General features: G+C 41.5%; 1 protein-coding gene across 3 annotated transcripts in view; it reads right to left on the bottom strand.

The window, feature by feature from the left end:
• Positions 1-4,054: 4,054 nt before the first annotated feature.
• Positions 4,055-19,378, bottom strand: part of TDG (thymine DNA glycosylase) — a 31,769-nt gene continuing 16,445 nt past the window's right edge. For 2 of the 3 annotated variants that reach the window (XM_073620299.1, XM_073620301.1), the window contains exons 3-10: positions 18,287-18,513; positions 18,126-18,195; positions 15,798-15,933; positions 11,589-11,671; positions 11,410-11,504; positions 8,462-8,633; positions 7,886-8,014; positions 4,055-6,793 (exon numbers count right to left, since the gene is read on the bottom strand). In XM_073620299.1, the coding sequence (XP_073476400.1) occupies positions 6,678-6,793; positions 7,886-8,014; positions 8,462-8,633; positions 11,410-11,504; positions 11,589-11,671; positions 15,798-15,933; positions 18,126-18,195; positions 18,287-18,513 (1,028 nt within the window). In that variant the 3' untranslated portion in view covers positions 4,055-6,677. The remainder of the gene's footprint in view (positions 6,794-7,885; positions 8,015-8,461; positions 8,634-11,409; positions 11,505-11,588; positions 11,672-15,797; positions 15,934-18,125; positions 18,196-18,286; positions 18,514-19,378) is intronic. The other variant, XR_012242865.1, reaches the window with a different exon arrangement.

Here is a 19,378-nt window from a genome sequence, read left to right on the forward strand (position 1 = left end):
CCAGATTGGAGACTTATTAGATCAGAAGGTCCTGATCCCGGTCCTTCGGTCAGAACCGGGCAAAGGCTTTTGTAACCATATCTTTGTCATAAGGAAGCCTACGGGGAAAGTATCGTCTTATCCTGAACCTCAGGTCTCTAAACTACACGATCAGGTACAGGACATTTTCGCATGGAAATAGTGTTTTCAATCAGAAATCTGCTTTACCTGAACTGCTACACTGGATTTGAGGGATGCATATTTGCACATCCCTTTTCATCCAGCTTGGCAAAAAATTGAGGCTAGCCGTCAAGATGGGATCATAGATTTTTCACTTTCAATTCCAGGCCCCACCCTTCAAGTTGTCATCAGCCCCACACATCTTTTCAAAAGGTCTTGGGAGAAGCACTGGCTCCGTTGAGGTTAAAAGCGATTGCAATCATCCCTTATTTGGACAACCTCCTAATGGTGGCAGAATCATACCAGAACCTAGAGGCAGATCTCCAGACCGTACAGGACTTCCTACAGTTGCTGGGCTGGTCAACAGAGAGAAGTCTTCCCTGATTCTGGCCCAGAGGGTGACTTATCTGGGATACGAAATTTGTTTGATAAAATCAGATTTTCCTCCCGCAAGAAAAAATCTCAAAGATAGTTCAGCCGATTTCAGCCTTGCAGACCAATCACTGGATCTCGCTCAGAAAAATCTCAAAAGCAGTAGGTCTGATGACCTCTTGCTTTCCGCAGTTCCATGGGCAAGGTTACACCAACGACCACTGCAGCGGTTTCTGTTAAGAAACTGGGATGGATACACAAGTTCCCTAGAGATGAGGGTTTGGATACCCTCCAGGATAAAAAGAAGCTTGTGGTAGTGGAGGTCACAACCTCACTTGACAAAAGGTCTGCAATGGTCCATTCCAATATCCCAAAGGATCACAACAGATGCAAGTTTCTGGGGATGGGGAGCCCATCTAAAACAACACAGTAGTACAGGGAAGATGGTGCCCCAGGGAAGCAAAGGCTTCATCAAATCAGAGGGAGCTTCTGGCGGTACAAAGAGCCTTGGAAGCATTTTAAAACAGATGTCAGGGGTCACAATCTGCAGATTCTAGTCGACAACATTGCTACTGTTGTATACCTCAACAAACAAGGAGGAACGAGAAGTCGGATCCATCAATTTATAGCCCAGGGGATCTTATCATGGGCGGAAGGGAATCTGGCCTTCGATCACAGCAGTACACTTAAAAATGAACGCAAAATTGCCTGGCAGATTATCTCAGCCGCTACCAGGTGTGTCGAGACAATTGGTCCCTCCACCCGGAGGTTTTTGCAGAACTTACCTAAGGATGAGGATCTCCCGAAGTAGATCTTTTTGCAAATCAGAGCATGCAAGACAGAGAAGTTCTTTTCCCTGAACCCAGCAGATCAATCTCTGGGGATCGATGCTCTAGCAAATCTACCTCTGCTATGCCTTCCCGCCTATCAGGCTAATTTTGGTAGTCCTCTGCAAGTTTCTTCTGGAAGAAACAGATCTCATCTTAATAGCTCCTTTTTGGCCCAAGTGGCCATATTTTTCCCTGCTGTAGATTCTGGTTTCAGAGCCTCCACTCAGCCTCCCAAAGAGACAATACTTATTGTCTCAAGGTCCAGTGTTGCACCCGCAGGTGGCATCCGTAAACTTGATGGCTTGGTATCTGAAGAGAAGATACTAAGCTCCCAGGGATTTTCAGACAAAGTGGTCAATACCCTAGTTAATTGTAGGAAGCCACTTACAAGAGCTATATATTCCAAGGTTTGGAAGAAATGCAACTCTTGGTTATCTGAAAAATCAAAGACTGACTCGCAACGTTCCATCAATTTTGGAATTTTTTCAGGAGGGTGTCGACAAGGGTCTTTCCATTAGTATGTTAAAAAGGTACACAGGTATTAGTGTTTTTCTCCAGTATTCTTTCTAGGAAAATCCCACTATAGTTAGGTTCTTTAAATCAATATCTAGAGCTAAGCCAATAGTTGTTAGAACATGTCTAACCTGGGACCTGTCTCTAGTCCGTCAGGCTCTGGTAGAGTTCCCATGAAAGATAATTCAGTTAAAATACTTACGCTAAAGACAATTTTCCTGGCAATTATCTCAGCTCGTAGGGCAAGCGAGTTGCAGGCCCTTTCAGTCAGGTAGCCTTTCCCCACAATCTTTGAGGATCGGGTTGTGTTAAAAACAAACCCGGGGTTTTTGCCTAAAAGGTAGCCAGTTCCTTCCACAGATCTCAGGATATTGTGCTACCAACCTTTTGCAGTATGCGAAGGACGAGAAAGAAAATAAATGTAGTTTCTTAGATGTCAGGGGAGTTCTTCTCGTCTATCTAGAAATCACCAAAACCTTTAGGAAAACAGATGCCTTTGTTCTCTTTTCAGGAACACACAAAAGGAAAGTGTGCATTAAAGCCACCTTAGCCAGAGGGATAAAGAAGACTATTGCTGAATTCTACAGGGTTATAAAGGTTTCTTCACCTTTTGTTAATGCGCATTCAACAAGAGCTTTGTCTGCGTCTTGGGCTGAAAGGGATGAAGCAAATATGCAAAGCTGCCACCTGGTCCAGTTTTTCGACCTTCATTAAACATTATCGCCTGGACCTCCTATCTTCTCAGGAGCAGGCGTTTGGTCATGAGGTACTTCAGGCAGTGGTCCCTCCATAGACTGGTAAGTTCTGGCTCATTGTCTCATGGGCTGTCTTGGAAGACGCCTTGAGAAAAACAGAGTTAGACTTACCGATAACTCCTTTTCTGAGAGCCTTCCAGGACAGCTGGATTCCCACCCAGTTATGTCTTGAGTTATGTGTATTATGCACATGTTTTGCAGGTACCTCCTACGGTTCTTGAGAAATACTGACATGGGACCTGAAGGACTGCCCTTTTATCCGGTGAGGGTTAACGCGTTTCCTGTCCTAGTAGGAGCAGCCCTAGGTTTCATGGGCTGTCCGGCAAGACTCTCAAAAAAGGAGTTACCGGGTAAGTCTGACTCAGCTTTTTTTCATATTTACTGTTGATACTACTCTATTAGGCCAGGTTCACATATGTGTGGACGCGGGTTCGTGCCTGGGGTCCGGTTTAGGTGTGATTCGGGTCTGAATTTTTGCCTGAATTTGCACCTGAAGCAGACCCACAGGACCCTTTTGCAATTCACTCCGCGGCCTCCCCGGACCTGTGTGAACCGGCTCCATTGAGAGGCGCATCCAATTCACATATATGTGAACCCAGCCTTACACGGAGACCCCAAAATGAATTACACAGAAGCTCAACATTTCTGAAGCTTTTTATTTTGTGGACAAATTAAAGAAAAAAAAAAAAAAAAGCATACTTTAAAATATGTTGGCTTACAATGTTGTAAAAGATTATATCATATCATCAATATATCAGAAACAACTTTTAAATAGACCAACAGCAGTATGAAAACCCTAATCAAAAAAAGGAAAAATATTGATGTGACAACCAGAGAAAACAAAAAAACGGTAATGGCATCATCCAGATGATTGGAAGGCAATTCATGAATATGACATGACCATTCTACATATAGTACCATAAAGTGGTCCCATATTTGATATTTCCAACCTGATTTTTATATAGTGTCATTAGAGGTTTACTACAAAACTGTAATAATGCAGAGCTAAAGAATGCATGATGCCCATGGTGTGAATTATGTACTTATTATGTGTAAACACTAGCACAGCTGCGCGAGATAAAAAGGAAAGGTCATCACCTTCCTTGCCATGGTTTGTAAGCAATTTCCAGCAGCCCTAAGGCTCCATTCACACTAGCGCATTTTTTGATGCATTTTGCATTTTGCAGAAATGCACGGGGATTTTTTAACATGGGTTCCTATGGAACATGTTCACATCAATGCCTTTTTGTTTCTCTGCATTTTTGGAAAGGGTCAGGGACTTTTTTTCATGCAAAATGCAGCGTTTTGCATGTAATAGAATTCAATGGACAAGCATCAAAAACGCAAGTGCACCGTTTTTGCAGCGTTTTTGCCGTTTTTTTTTTTTAATTTTTTTTTTAGACTGTAAAAAAAAAAAAAAAAAAAAAAAAACAAAAAAAACAAACAAAAAAAAAAAAAAACCGCAAAAACGCAAATCGCAGCAAAAATGCCGCAAAAACGCTGCTCAAAAACGTGGCAAGCATGAAAAAAAAACCTCCAAAAACGCCCAAAAGCAACATGCATAGGTGTGAATCGAGTCTCAGAAACCAGTTGCTTATCTTTCCCAATAGAGGTCTTCTTATACAACTCAATACACAGCCTTCAAGCAGTTATAAACATCCTAAACGGCTGAAAGTTACAGTTTTGTCAACAATCCAGGCACGAAAGGGAATACACTTTATTCTTTTTCACAGGCTGTAAAGCAAGGGCACACATATTTTACACTGTAAATTCAATTCATCTTTAATACCTAACAAACCATATATAAAATCTGTTACACAGATAAGAATTTGAAAAACATGATGTGAATTGCCCTGCAGCAACAAATCACATACAAATTCCAGCTTTTTTTTTTGCACTACAAAAGTGTCCAAGTCAAAATATCCATACACAGTCCAGGATTTTAGGACTTGCATAAATTGTTTTGCTTAAAGCAGTATTAAACCCTTAGGCAAATATCATATTGCAGTTTACCAATTCTTAGATGCGATTGATGCATTTGTTTTTTTAAGTTGCTTTTCTTAATTGTCACCTAGTTATCTAGCTAGCAAGTCTGTTTCAACCGAACAAGCTATCCTCCAGATGTAGCAGCCAGAGGGTTGAGAAAAACAATTTAAAAGCGGTTGTAAAGGCTAGAGGTTTTTTACTTTAATGCATTCTATGCATGAATGTAAAAAAAAAAAAAAAACCTTCTGTGTGTAGCATCCCCACAGCCCCTCCTACCCTAATAATTACCCAAGCCCCATCTCTATCCAGCGATGTGCACACTATCCCGGGTCTCTCTATCCTCATTGGCTGAGACACAGCAGCGGGAGCCATTGGCTCTTACTGCTGTCAATCACAGGCAGTAAGGAGGGAGCAGGGCCATGCTGTGCCCTATGTGTCTTGTGTGCTCTAGGTGTGTCTATAGCGGCTTGCTACAGGGGCACTCACCAAGAGGGAGGGGGCAGGAACACTGACGGGGGACTAAGAGGAGAATCTGGGCTGGTCTGTGCAAAACCACTGCACATATCATGCAAGTATAACCTGTATTTTAAATGTTTTCTTTTTTGTGAGCTTTTAAATATCCCTTTACCACTAACAGGGGTGCTTACTAGCTGGCAAGATGGGCTCGGATGTGTTCGGGATCCTAGTCCCAACCCACCTGCCCGATCCTGCCAGGAATCCGACACTGCACACAGCTAATCACAGGCAGTGAGGCATTTCCCGATCGCTGCAGCTGCGGATCAGGAAAGGTCTCACTGTCTGTGATTAGCGGTGTGCAGTGTCAGCTTCCTGGTAGGATCGGCAGGTGGGATCTCGAACACGCCCGAGCCCATTCCTACTAGCTGGATCACCAAGTGAAAAGAGGGAAGAGCCTAAAAAAAGAACACCAATGCAGCCACCGCATTTAGGGATTGGTAAGCTGAAATATATTATATTTTGGTTGTGGGTTTAATACCGCTTTAATGCCAAGGCATTTCTAAGGGGCAGGGCATGTGAGGACTAAACTGGACATCACTTTATGATTAAATTAGCCATGCAATAGGGAAGAACTGAAGTACAAGCACATACAACGTGTACTTTACATAGCAACTTTCAGCAATGAACTAGCCAATTTCTGATTGGCTTTTATAAGCCTCTGCACACTGATGTTCATTGTGCAAGTTTTGACCTTACCTTGCTACAAAAGTACTTTGCTATACAATGGCTAAGGTGGTAAAAATATGAGCTCCTGTTTGTTGCATCCTTTTCGATGCACAATGATATCACTTACACTCCATTCAACCACATACAATAAAAAAAATAAAATAAATAACAGCCTTGACATGGGATTAAAAATGAGAGCGTTCTTAAATTATGCAATTCAAGTACAAAAACACTTTGTAAGACATTAAATAAAGAACATAATATTTACTCATCTTTAACTACTGCCATTGGGTTAAGTTCACTACTAATTTATTGCAAGGAACTAAATTGGTCTGTAGCCAGTCAGAATGGACTAAAGTATTATATTCCATAAAAACCTTCCCTGCAGAGAACTTCGCCTGACAAATATTCTGTATGCATAAATACAGTATGCATAAACATGGTAAAAGAATGCTCAAGCACAATCCAGCTTGAGAAGAAAATCACATATTTTGCTACTTCGTTAAAAGTAAACAAAATGTTTGATGTCCAAAAGTTACAGCACCACTGTTATATCCATATAAAAAAATGGAACAATTGATAATTTCCTAAAAGAAGTGTAGAGCATGCAGTTCATGAACAACTGCATCACACAGCCAACATTAAATACAAAGCGCAACTGTGACTACTCTAATATGCTTTTTCCCAAAAATTTAAATTTTTTTAAAATTCCTACCATAAAATAATTGTTACTACTACAGCTTACAGTTTAATAAAAATAAGGGAGGTAACATTTTAAACAAAAAAGGCTTCAGTTAGTCAACTGCAACTGAGGTTCAGTTCTTTGTGACTGCAATAAAACTGCAGCGACACTTGCATAGCTTGGAACACGCAGCAAATCTTAAGCACTGCTGCTTTCTTGTGGTTGGTCCTCACAGTGGTTACGCATAGACACATGCTCAGTATGGGGCTGAGATGGCGGCTGCCCGTTCTGAACAGACTCCGAGTTACAGGGTGCTGGAAAATAACAAAAATCAAAACAGTTAAATCAAATCAATTCTATCAAATATAAAACTTCTTACAATTTTCACTGCACAAAAAAACTTGCAAACTTTATTGTTACGTCCTGTGCTTCTAGGAGGGATCTTTAATGGTTTTGATTTACTACTCTTCACTCAGCCTTGCCTTCAGGGTAGCACAGCACTGGAATCAAAATAGGATTCCAGCTAGGACAATCTGCCATACAAGCATAAATACCTTAAAAATTGTTTTCTGCATCTGAACCAGACACACATAGGGGGTAATTTACCAAAACTGCATGGTGCAAAATCTGGTGCAGCTCTGCATAGGAAACAATCAGCTTCCAGGTTTAATTATCAAAGTTTATTTAAACAAGCTGAAATTAGAAGCAGATTGTCTACCATGCACAGCTGCAACAGATAGAGTGCTCCAGTGTTAGTAAATCTCCCCCTTAACGTAGTGTGGGTATTTAGTGGTAACTGATGTGAAACCAGGCTCAGTATTCCAGTAGTACTTAAAGATGCCAGCATTACCTTCATCCTGTAGCTCTAGGGAGGTGGGGCCCCACTGTCAGGCAGCACAGATGTGTGGGCTGGCTAAGCATGCTGGAGTCTGGCTGGGAGGGTGCCATCAGAGGAAGTGGTTGGGGTGGAGGAGGCTCCCCGCTCTGTGCAGCTGCCCCCACCACCAGAGATTTGTATGGAGGTCTTGTCATGCCTGCCCCATTGACAGCTAACCCACCCTGGTGTGCTGCAGATTCCTCCACTGACATCATCTGGAGGAGGAGTCACAGGACTGAGAGGAACTGTCTGCAGGACTGGAGAACCAAAAGGTGTGTGTGATGGTGGAGGGGTGTGTTCGGACAGAGGTATGAGGGGTGGGAGGGGTATCTGGGTGACACAGACATGCGGAAAGGCTATGATGAGATTTACATTTTACTTTAAGCTTAATGCGATCTGTGATTTTGTTATGTGCTTTGCTTTCATTCCTCCATTCAAGACAATGTAAGTGCATTGGAAATGCAAGAAACATCTTCAAAACACATGCAAACTAGCCTTGAAGGAAAGTAAAAAACACAAGAGCACTTACCTTCCAAGTTAGGCAAGTTGCACGATCCGCTGTCTCCATTAGGCATCTGCTCATTGGAATTCCCACCAGCAGCTTCATCATAGCCAGGATCATACTTCTCTTCCTTTACAGCCTGCTTCTTTGCATCCTCTGCAGGAGAAAAAAAAAAAAAAAAAAAAAAAAAAAATTAAAAAAAGTACATATGTTTAAAAACTACAAGATAAAATTTCACACCAGTTAGAACATATATTTCAACCTATAATAACTTAGATAAGTCATTTAGTCTACAGTGCAATAGGAGGAAACATACAGAAGACACTAGCCTGTTAATACTGCTCCACCTAGACAGGCCTGTTAGTTACTAAGCTTAGTATGCAATATATAATGCTAAATGTGCACAATAAAAAAAAAACATTTTAAATAAAAAACAAAAAACCGTGGCATCTTTAAGGATTTACTTTAAAGCATAAAAATGAGGGTGATACACAGTCCAGGTAGAAAGATTAGGCAGCTTACAAACTTCTAAAGTAGCAGATGAATAAGAAAAAAAAAAAGGAATAAAAAAAAAAAAAAAGGTAAGAAGAAGCAGCAACCTACCCTGAGCCAACTGCAAGTCAAATGTATACTGCACTTCTTGAACCTCTCTGGTCCCCTCTATGCCCTTTAGATGGTCTCTTAAATCCTTTAATTTGATGTAGTGATGTACCTTGTCCTGAGCACGGGGAAACTGTGCACACCTGGCACTTGAAGAAGGCATAACATAGCAAATCTGTAAACAGGAAGCAAAAATTTGAAAGATCCCCTTTCCTATCGAGTCCTACAAATGCATTCTTTATTTTCAAGGATGACAAAAAGGTCAGTTAAGCCCTTCACTCCTAAATAGGGAGAACTATTTATGACTGAACGCATGAAACCAGAGGTGGACTAATGATTCGGGCACTCTGGCATCCCGCAGAACCGGGCTGGATTCTCCTCTAATTCACCTCTCAGGGGCTTGCTACTCTGTGCACCTGACCCTTCACTGCATGGGATTTAAATAGTAGTTTACCTGTCAGTGGGTGTTTGTACGTGTCTACTGCCTGTGTGTGCGCGCTACACCGGGACAACACTGGCTGCATGCAAAGGGACCGCTCACCCACTGTATACACAACATGTAACAGTACACAGGATCCCTGATAAAGAGACAGTCCATGACCTGGAGAGCAGTCCCTCTCCTTCACCCACTACTGAGTATGGCATCATCCAGGTCCCTGAGCAATGGGGTCAGTCCCCGTTTTAAAAACAATTCCCTCTGCCCTTCTTTTATTGGCTTCTGTCCCCCTACTAAGTGCATATATCACAGTTCTAATCCCAGATTGGTAAAGACAGTCCCTGATATATAGAGACAGTCCATGTTATAGACAGACCATTTTAAAGACAGTCCTTGTTCTGTAGAGATAGGCCCTGTTATATATAAAAGACAGAACTTGTTATAGAGAGACGGTTCTTGTTATATAGAGACAGCCCCTATTCCGCAGACTGTCCTTGTTCTGTAGACATGGTCCTTGTTGTATAGAGACAGTCCCTGTTCTGTAGAAATGGCCCTTGCTATATAGAGACAGTCCCTGTTATACTGTATATAGAGACAATCCTTGTTATATAGAAACAGTTCCCGATATACATATAGAGATAGTCCTTGTTCTTTGGAAATGGTTCTTTCTCTATAGGAGAGACATTCATTTTAGAGAGATTGTCCTGTAAAGACAGTCATTGTTTTCCCTGAAAGTTCTGAGGTTTATGTGTGTCTGCGGGACTCTTGCTTGTGGCACAGCAATCAAATACATTATACAGGTAAGCCTGGATTTTGTTTAACTATGCCCCATAGACCCCTCCCATCTGTTAAAGCAACTTTGCCTCATCCACTGTTCACCGTGGTGGGCTAAACAGGCCGCATTACTTATCTTTCTTTTCACAGGGGCCCTAGATGTAGTACCCCAACAGGGGGGATCGTTTGAGCATTAACAGGTGATCAGCAAGTGCAGCAGGTGTGTTAAATAACCGAAACAGATCTTTTGTGGCTTCCACTGCAGCAGTTAAAAGCCGACATCTCCTGCTCCAGATACTATAACAAGAGCCACAAAAGAGAAGTTTCAGTGTATTCCCTTTGTGTGGGTGTGGCTTGAGAGTGGGCAGGAACCCTGGAGGCCCCATGATCTGTTATTCGCCAGGGGTCCCACGAGTTGTCAGTCTGCCCTTGAACCCAAGACACTTTTACAGTAGTGGAAAGAGCACCTGCACAGCAAGACAAATGCCACATATTGAAGAGTACCATTTAAAAAAAAAAAAAAAAAAAAAAAAAAAAAAGAAGTTAGGTCCCTTTTTTTCACGTGTTAGGGTGCACTTTCAGCCCAAACAAAATGTATGGGTGTGGCCTTAATGCACATTAACATGTTGTGTTAACACTGTGCATAACCATTAGATATAGCTCTTGTAAAGATTATAAGATGATAATTTTGAGCCTGGCTTCACACTAGCGTGATCTCAGAGATCACATGTGATTCGCACCCGCACTGCAGGTGCCGATCACATGCAATCTCCGAGCAATGAGAGTTCAGCCATACAGTTGTATGGCTGAACTCGCACACAAAAAAGTGCAGGGACTTGTTTTTCCCCGCACTAGAATCGGATCGCATGGGTGTTCTCAGATATGCGATCCGATTCCTGTTTCAGTTCATAGTTTGCACTGCAATCTGTGAACTAAACTGGGGGTGTCATTAACTTTGTTAATGACACCCGCAGCGGTTCGCACAAGGCAGTGTGAACTGCACGCGGGAGGAGAGCACTGCGGGAACCGGCGTTGGAATCTCGCTGGTTACCCTGGGTTCACTTGTGTGAACCCAGGGTAAAGCTTCTCAAGATATAAAACACTGAATGTCCATGTGAGGACTTTTTTGGCATAACTGTTCAACCATGCACTGGACCGCGTTTGCAAAATGTAATAAATTCCAAACAAACATTTACAAACATATACTTGCCTCTGCTGTGCAGCTCGTTTTGCACAGAGTGGCCCCGATCCTCATCTTCTGGGGTCCCCCGCCTGCTCTCGCGGCTACTCACAACATCAGATAACTCCCTAGGAGAAGCGCTCTCCCGAGGGGGTTTCCTTGCGGGCACGCTCCCGAGTCCAGCATTCAGCATCCATAGATGCTGAATGTATGACTCGGCCCCGCCCGCCAGCATCATTGGATTTGATTGACAGCAGCGGGAGACAAATGGCTGTGTTGCTATCAATCTATCCCATCAAGAGCCGAGAACCCCGGCCAGAGAGACAGCGCATCCCCGCGGGTCAAGTTCCAGGGCTCAGGTAAGTAAAATGGGGGGGGGGTGCATTGTTTATGCACTTTGTAATTCCTAAATTGAAAACTAAAAACTATTCATAGCATTTTTTTTTTTTAAAGCATCCTCGCATTTTTCACAAGTTCTGGAACATTCACATTTTAGGACACAACATTAAAAACATTTTGTTGGTGAAACTTGTCATTGGATTTTCAAAGCAAAATACTGACTGTATCTGTATCAGGAACTCTGTGTGGCTGGACTCCAAAATCAAACTTTTTAATCTTGACACCAAATACTTCTTTACTGAAAATTTCATATATACCTGCAAGGAAAAGACAACAATGCTTCAGGCATGCTACGATTACAATAGCGCGTCATATAGTAAAAGAAACAGGTGTTGTCTCACATTTTCCGTTAAAGGCAGCTATACGTGGTTTATACTTCTGAAGCTTCTGTAAAAGGATTCTTCCACCTTCCCGAAATTCTTTGCTGGAAAGTAGAGAAAGAAGTGACATTAGGATATAGTGAAAACTGATGTGATGAAAATTCTGTTCTGCTTCTAAATCTAGATACATGTTACCCTCCAACATAGTCTTTTAGATCTACTAGCAACTATGCCGTGTGAAAGAATCATTAAGATGTTACTAAAGGTTAATTTCTTTTTTTTTTTAACGAACTAGTTGCCGAACGGGCCATAGTTGAATGATGGCTACAGCTACAGCGCAGTCGGATAACTCTAGGAGGCCGTCATATGAATGAATCGTGCACACACCTGGGAATGTCCGTGACCCACGGGTTATCAAGACCCAGCACATCACAGATCGGGGTAAAGGGCCAATGACAGCGGCCCTTTACCACGTGAACAGTGTGATCACTTGTAAACAAATCGGAGCATCTCTGGTTCAGCAGCTCCCATCATCGGTACAGCATGTGAGAAAGGGGGGGGGGGGGGGGGGGGGGGAGCCGGGTGCAGCAGCTCCGTGGGCTGGACCTGAAGTGCCCACAACACTGATCCCCCCCAATGCCCCATCCATGGCTCACCCGTGCCCCATCCAATTCTAAATTTATGTCCCTAGAACACCTGACGGTGCTCCCTGCATGTTGGGCCTCTATGTGGCCAAACTGTGTAAAAGTCTCATACATGTGGTATCGCCATACTCAGGAGGAGTAGCAACAAAAATGACACCCCAAATCATTTTCATGTACATGCTATGTGTTACAAATATATCTTACAAATGGACAACTTTGTGTAAAAAAAAAAAAAATAAAATAAATAAATGCGTTTTCATTTTCTTTCCACATTTTCCAAGAAAAAAAAAAAAAAAAAATATATATATATATATTTTCAAAAGGCTCATTATGCCTCATAGAATATAGGTTGGGGTGTTTACCTTCCAAGATTGAGTCATTTTTTTGGGCTTTTTCATTGCCCTGGTGCTCCAGTACCTTCAAAAGTAAGAGGTATTCTAGAAATGATATGTGTAATTTATGCTCCCAGAATGCCTGACAGTGCTCCCTGCATGTTGGACCTCTCTATGTGGCCAGGTTGTGTAAAAGTCTCACACATGTGGTACACCCAGGAGTAGCAGAATGTATTTTGGGGTGTAATTTGTTGTATGTATATGCTGTGAGAGAGAAATAAACCAGTTAACATGACAATTTTGTGAAAAAAAAATAAAATAAAATAAAAATCAATCTTCATTTTGCAAAGAATTGTGGGAAAAAAATTACAACTGAAAAAAAAACTCACCATGCATCTTACTAAATAACTTGAAATGTAGAATTTATAAAAAGGTGTAAATTTGGGGGTTATTTTTACTTAAGCTGGATTCACACCTATGCAGTTTTAGTGCTTTTCGCATTTTGCAGATGTGCACTACAGAACATGTTCCATAGAAAACAATGTTAAATGGACTGTAGTGCAAATCTGCAAAATGCAAAAAGCACTAAAACTGCATAGGTGTGAATCTAGCCTTATGATCCGCACACACACGATCTGAAAATCGGACGACAGATCGTCCGATTTTTTTTTGCCTAATAGTCGCAAGTCTAAATTGAATAGGTTACTAAAATCACGAAAATTCTTGTACGACAGAAAAAGAAATAAATACATTCGGAAGTGATGTCATGTGTTGTAATGTATTTGTATTGTATTTTCGGACGACAACTGTACTGACTAAATGAAAATCGTACGATCTGGTATCAGACGAGGAAAATTTTCTTGCTTGTTCGATCGAATAATATCGGATGAATTGTCGTGATCGGCTCTGATTTGGCCACAATTTACAAAGAAAAAAAAAAAAATACTAAATTTGCAAAATTTTAACAGAAACAAAAGAAAAATGTTTTGTTTTTTTTTTAACAAAATTTTTTGTGTTTTTTTTCAATTATAGCACGAAAAATAAAAAACCCAGTAGGGATCAAATACCACCAAAAAAAAAAAAAAAAAAAAAAGACCATTGAAAATGGTCAAAAGCCAAAATAATTGTACACATGGCCAATATAGTTCTCTAAAAATGTTTTTCAAGACATTTCTGAAGCGTCCGCTCCTCCCCTATGCTTTGGCACCAAAGCCAGGCATCCAATGGGAAGGAGAAGGGGGGTATTTATAGAGACCAATGGAGGATTTCAGAGTAGGGCCACCATGAGAGAGGGAGGACCACATCCAATGGGAAGGAGAAGGGGGGTATTTATAGAGACCAATGGAGGATTTCAGAGTAGGGCCACCATGAGAGAGGGAGGACCACATCGGGAATTTGCTGCTCCAGGTAACTTGCCTTTTCAACCTATGGGGGCTTCTTTAAAGTAGCTGTTCTTCTTTCTGACTAGATACTGACTTTTTAGGTCCCTCTAGTACATACAGGGGCTTTTGGAGTGTCAGTCGTTCCTTTAAAAGGAAGTTGTGGATGGTGATGTTGCCAACTAAACCAACCACTCAGCTGATTACAGGTAGATTTACCTTATTTTTCTTATTTACTCTGGCTATTTTATACAAATTCCCTGGGCTTATCTATTAAGCTCCTTCCATTTTCCTCTGCATATAGGTTTGGATTCCCTATTATCCTTCAGTGCTTGAGCATGTTCTGACTTACACACCACCCTCTATGGGACACCATATCCTTTCTTCTGGGTTTCCTCCTGACCTTTTGGCCCCATTTTTGCATATATATATATCTTACATTTTGCTACCAATACATCTTCATATAGGTAAATATTTGGTCCCTATGACCCCAGCCAATTTTGGGATTGAATAGATGTTTTTGTATAACTTTATGGATTTGTGTACATTGTATATCATTGTATTTATTTGTATCGTTTTTTCCTTTCAGTAGACAGTGCTTGACAAATGTAAATCTCCTGAGGAAGCTACTAATCAGTAGTGAAACATGTAGAGAATTTTGTCATTTTTGCACATTCTGAAACGGTCTCCTATTAACTTGATGAATTATATTCTGTTGATTTTAACTTTTATAAAATAAAATTATTTTTGTGTGTCTTGCACCTTAAAAAGTCCCAATTCATTTGTTTATATTGGTCTGAGAAAACACTATGGGGAAGATTTACTAAAACCGGTGCACCCAGAATCTGGTGCAGCTGTGCATAGTAACCCATCAGCTTCTAGCTTTTATTGTCAAAGCGTAAAAGATAAGTTCACCTTTCTGAACATGTTACACCCATATTTATTGTGTAACGTGTTCAGCATCAGAACTCCCCCCATGTTCAGCTTCAGACCACTGAATGACCGCTGGTTAAAGTGGTGCAGCAGCTCTAAAAATTGTTGTCACTATCCTTAAGCTGGCAATACAGAGAGCTAAATGGGCCAAAGCCATGGGTGGCCATGTTGGCACCTCCCAAACATCCTTCGATATGACAACTGAAGGAACTAGGCAGAACATTCTCAACCTATAGAGGGTCAATCAGATGCAGGCGCTGTTTGTGTATCAGATGAAAAAATACAATAAATGGGCGGCACAGTGGTGTAGTGGGTAGCACTCTCGCCTAGCAGTAGGAAGGGTCACTGGTTCGAATCCCAACCACGACACTACCTGCCTGGAGTTTGCATGTTCTCCCTGTGCCTGCGTGGGTTTCCTCCGGGTACTCCGGTTTCCTCCCACACTCCAAAGACATGCTGGTAGGTTAATTGGATCCTGTCTAAATTGTCCCTAGTATGAATGAATGTGAGTTAGGGACCTTAGATTGTAAGCTCCTTGAGGGTAGGGACTGATGTGAATGTACAATGTATATGTAAAGCGCTGCGTAAATTGACGGCGCTATATAAGTACCTGAAATAAATAAATAAAAATAAATAAGTGGCAGGGAATATTCCCTCATTCATAATGTTTAGTATAGATGTCTGAACCAGTTATTCTAACAACCGTGGGTGCCAGCTTTACAATAGCTGGCAAGGGAGAATCCCTTATCTTAACGGTTTAGCCTCAAAGGGTGAATTAATATTGTATGGCCAGCTTTTTACTAAGCAAATATGCAGCACAATTGTGGTGGGTGGGTTACAATTATGAGCATTCCTATACAATACATAGGCTTAACAATCCTTGCATATGTGTAATGTTAAGACAGGAGGTTCCCTTGAACCATCTATATTGACTCTTCTTACCTAGAGAGGTCCTTGCTCCCTGGAGTTGTTCTCTCCACCATGTTAGTGAAGCCAATGCCATATCCCTCTGGAAGCCCATGGTCATCAAGGTGGTTCAACTGTTTGTCACTGAGCCCTGATAGGAACAGACATTTCCCTGGGAAGAACACTTAGGAATTACTAGGATTTCGAGAAAATGGTGACTTACTTGTCCATGGCCATTCACATAAACCAATACATTTTATAAATTCACACAGGTGGGTTAGGGGTAAAAAGACATTTATGGAAATGCTTATGGGGCGTATACACGGTCGGACTTTTCAGCTACAAAAGTCCGACAGCCCGTCCAACAAACTTTCGGCGGACTTTCTAACGAACGGACTTGCCTACATACGATCACACAAAAGTCCAACGGATTCGTACGTGATGACGTACACCGGACTAAAATAAGGAAGTTGCCAATAGCTACCCTAGCGTGGGTTTTTGTCCGTCAGACTAGCATACAGACGAGCGGATTTCTGGGTCCGGCGGAGTTACGACGTAAAGATTCGAAGCAAGTTCCAAATCTAAAGTCCTTCAGATTTGCAACTGGAAAAGTCCGCTGAAAGTCCGGGAAAGCCCACACATGATCGGATTGTCCGCCGGATTTGGTCCGTCGGACTTTTGTAGCTGAAAAGTCCGACCGTGTGTACGCCCCATAAGTTGCCTGTCCATTTCTGCCCTTAATACTTCTGATCAACTATCTCAGAACAAGCAAGTGAGGTCAGAACCGCTGAACTGCATATTTATTCCGCACAGTGAGCCAAAGTATTGAAGTGAGAGTATAAGCACGATAGACAGCTACCTAGCATTTTTCAAAAAAAGTCAGCAAGGACTAAGTACATTTATTTCACACAGGTTCCCGTTAAAGAACATGTATACCCATTATTTCATATTCTTGATAGGTGGCTGCTGTACCACATACTTGTATGAGAAAATCTCCTGTTCTCTTTGTATTGCTTCCTGTGAGTGAAACACCATGGATTGCTCCAGCCAGTCTGCTCCTGCCAGTCCCTCTGCTTTCCTTTTAAAAAACGGACCACACTAAGCAGGAGAACGCACCATGGTCAGTTCTCTGGCCATGGTGGGAACTCCTCCAGAGATGAGACTTGTCCTGAGACAACCCCCCCCCCCACACACACAGCCATTCACTAGGAAGTTCAGTGTGCTGTAGTTTATTCTCCCAAGCTCTTATTGCAGCTGAGAACAGAGTGAATGTGACTGTTTATAAAGAAAAGGGTTATAAAAAAAGTTATTTATAACGTTTTTATATCTATACTGAGTGTTTTGCCTTTCATTTCTATTTTAAACTGAATAGGTTGTTTTAAAAGGTGAGGGTTTACAATCACTTTAAAATTCTATACCCTTTACTAACATTACTACAACAAAGTCTCAGGCTAATAATGTGTTTTACACAATTAACGAATACCAATTACTGCATTTTCCAGATATTATTTAATTGGTATATTGTCCCCAGCATCGCAAAGGGATTTATAGCAATTAAAATCTGCCACCTACACTCTGGTAAAATATTTTTTCCTATCAAATTTGTACATCAGGGAAAACTACGATGGTGATTTAAAGATAGCAAACAGTGTATTTGCTCAAGTGATTGTAAAGGCAGAAGGTTTTTTTTTTTTTTTAATCTTAATACATTCTATGCACTAAGATAAAAAGCCTTTTGTGTGCAGCAGCCTTCCTCAGCCCCCCAATATTTATATGAGCCCCATCTGGATCCAGCGATGTTGTAGGAATGTCTCGGCTGCCTGGGACTATCCCTCCTCATTGGCTGAGACAGCAGTGCAACACCATTGGCTCCCGTTGCTGTCAAAGTCAGCCAACGAGATTAGAAAAGGGTTGGGGCAGGGCCATGGCTCCGTCTCTTAATGGACACAGGGAGCTGTGGCTCGGGGGCCCTCATAGCAAGCTACTTGCTGTGGGGGGGCATTCAACATGCGGGAAGGGCCAGGAGCACCAAAGAGGGACCTGAGAAGAGGAGTATCTGGGCTGCTCTGTGCAAATCCGTTGCGCAGAGCAGGTAAGTAGGTTTGTAATTTTTAATTAAAAAAAAAAAAATTAACAATCACTTTCAGATGGGGACTGGTTCCTGTCAAGGTTGATGAAAAAATGTACTGATCAATTTACAATTATTTATATAGATAACAGAAGCTGGTGCAGTGAATATCCCAATCTGGGGTGTGGTATCACATGGATCCTGATAATGACTATCCAGATCTGGGTGATTGGTAGAACACAGAAATTTGCTGCCACAACAGATCAAAGAAGGAAAACATGCCGCAGATGACTTACAAAAATGGTTTCCAGGACCTGGGTAATGATGGCCCTTGTAAGCTGCCATGAGACCTGGGTTTATTCCAATCTGAAGAGAATTGAAAAAGTACAAGTTTAACATGACTGCATTGAAAACAACCCACAAAAAGCTGTAAAACTTCAGGCTATTGTTTACTTACAATAACTATGTCCAAGTTAAATGTAAGAATATCTGGCAAAGTTTTTGCCAAAATTTCAGCTTCAGGTACCCCGTTGAATCGGTCCACTTTCCTTTTCACTTTGAAAGTGTCAGTAATTTTCTCTTGTTTTCCTGATTTCGGGGTCTTGGCACTCTTCGCAGGTTGCTTCTTTGGTTTAGGTTCAGCTGGAGCTTTACCCCTTTTCCTCTTACCCTTTGTTGCACCTTCTGAACAAGACACAGAAACATATATACACTACATATAGCTAAATGACCTCAGCAGGCCTTTCATTCAAACTTCCTGGTCGAACGTTATAGTTCGAAAACTCTCAACTCCTGTTCCTGAGACAACTTTACATTTTAAATTTTACCCTCACTACTACTACTGCTACTAATACTGGTGACAATGATTAGCAGGACAGAAAGTGAGAGAGCATCTAGAAAGTTTTGACTAGACACACACTTGAATGTATTTGGTATATTGCCCAATATATGTACATACTACTAAGCAAACCACTTTTTTTTTTGTCTTTGCTAAACAAAATGATACTTACTTCATTCACCAATCCTGACTACAGAGGAAACTCACAGAAAACACATGCAAGGGCCCGATCACACAACATGCAGCGCTTTTTTTTCCTGCATCAAAAACTCATGGAAAGTATGTTACATGGATTCCAATGGCATAGTTCACACTAGTGCAGTCAGTTCCAGTGGGAAAAAAATAAAAAAAAGGAAGGAGGGTACAACATGATGCTTTTTTTCCCCCACGCAGAACTATACCAGTGTGCATTACAAAAGTTCACCAGACCCCAGTACAATGACAGGAAAAGGAAGAAAGATTATGTTAACTCCTCCCATGATCCTCTTCTGGTTACATGTATATCTAGACAAGACGGAGCACAGAAGGCTGTATCTGAATACTGATAGGCTCCATCAAGAGTGGATGTACCCAATAACGCTTTGCAGACTCAGTAGTGCAATGGTCAGAACCATGAATAATAAATAAGGGAAAAAAAAAATAATAAAAAACGCATCTGGAATGCATCCGAAAATGCATTAAAAAAGCGCATGCAGAAATGCACCCGGAATG

Source organism: Aquarana catesbeiana, linkage group LG03 (genome assembly GCF_042186555.1).
Source record: "Aquarana catesbeiana isolate 2022-GZ linkage group LG03, ASM4218655v1, whole genome shotgun sequence".
Classification (NCBI taxonomy): domain Eukaryota; kingdom Metazoa; phylum Chordata; class Amphibia; order Anura; family Ranidae; genus Aquarana; species Aquarana catesbeiana.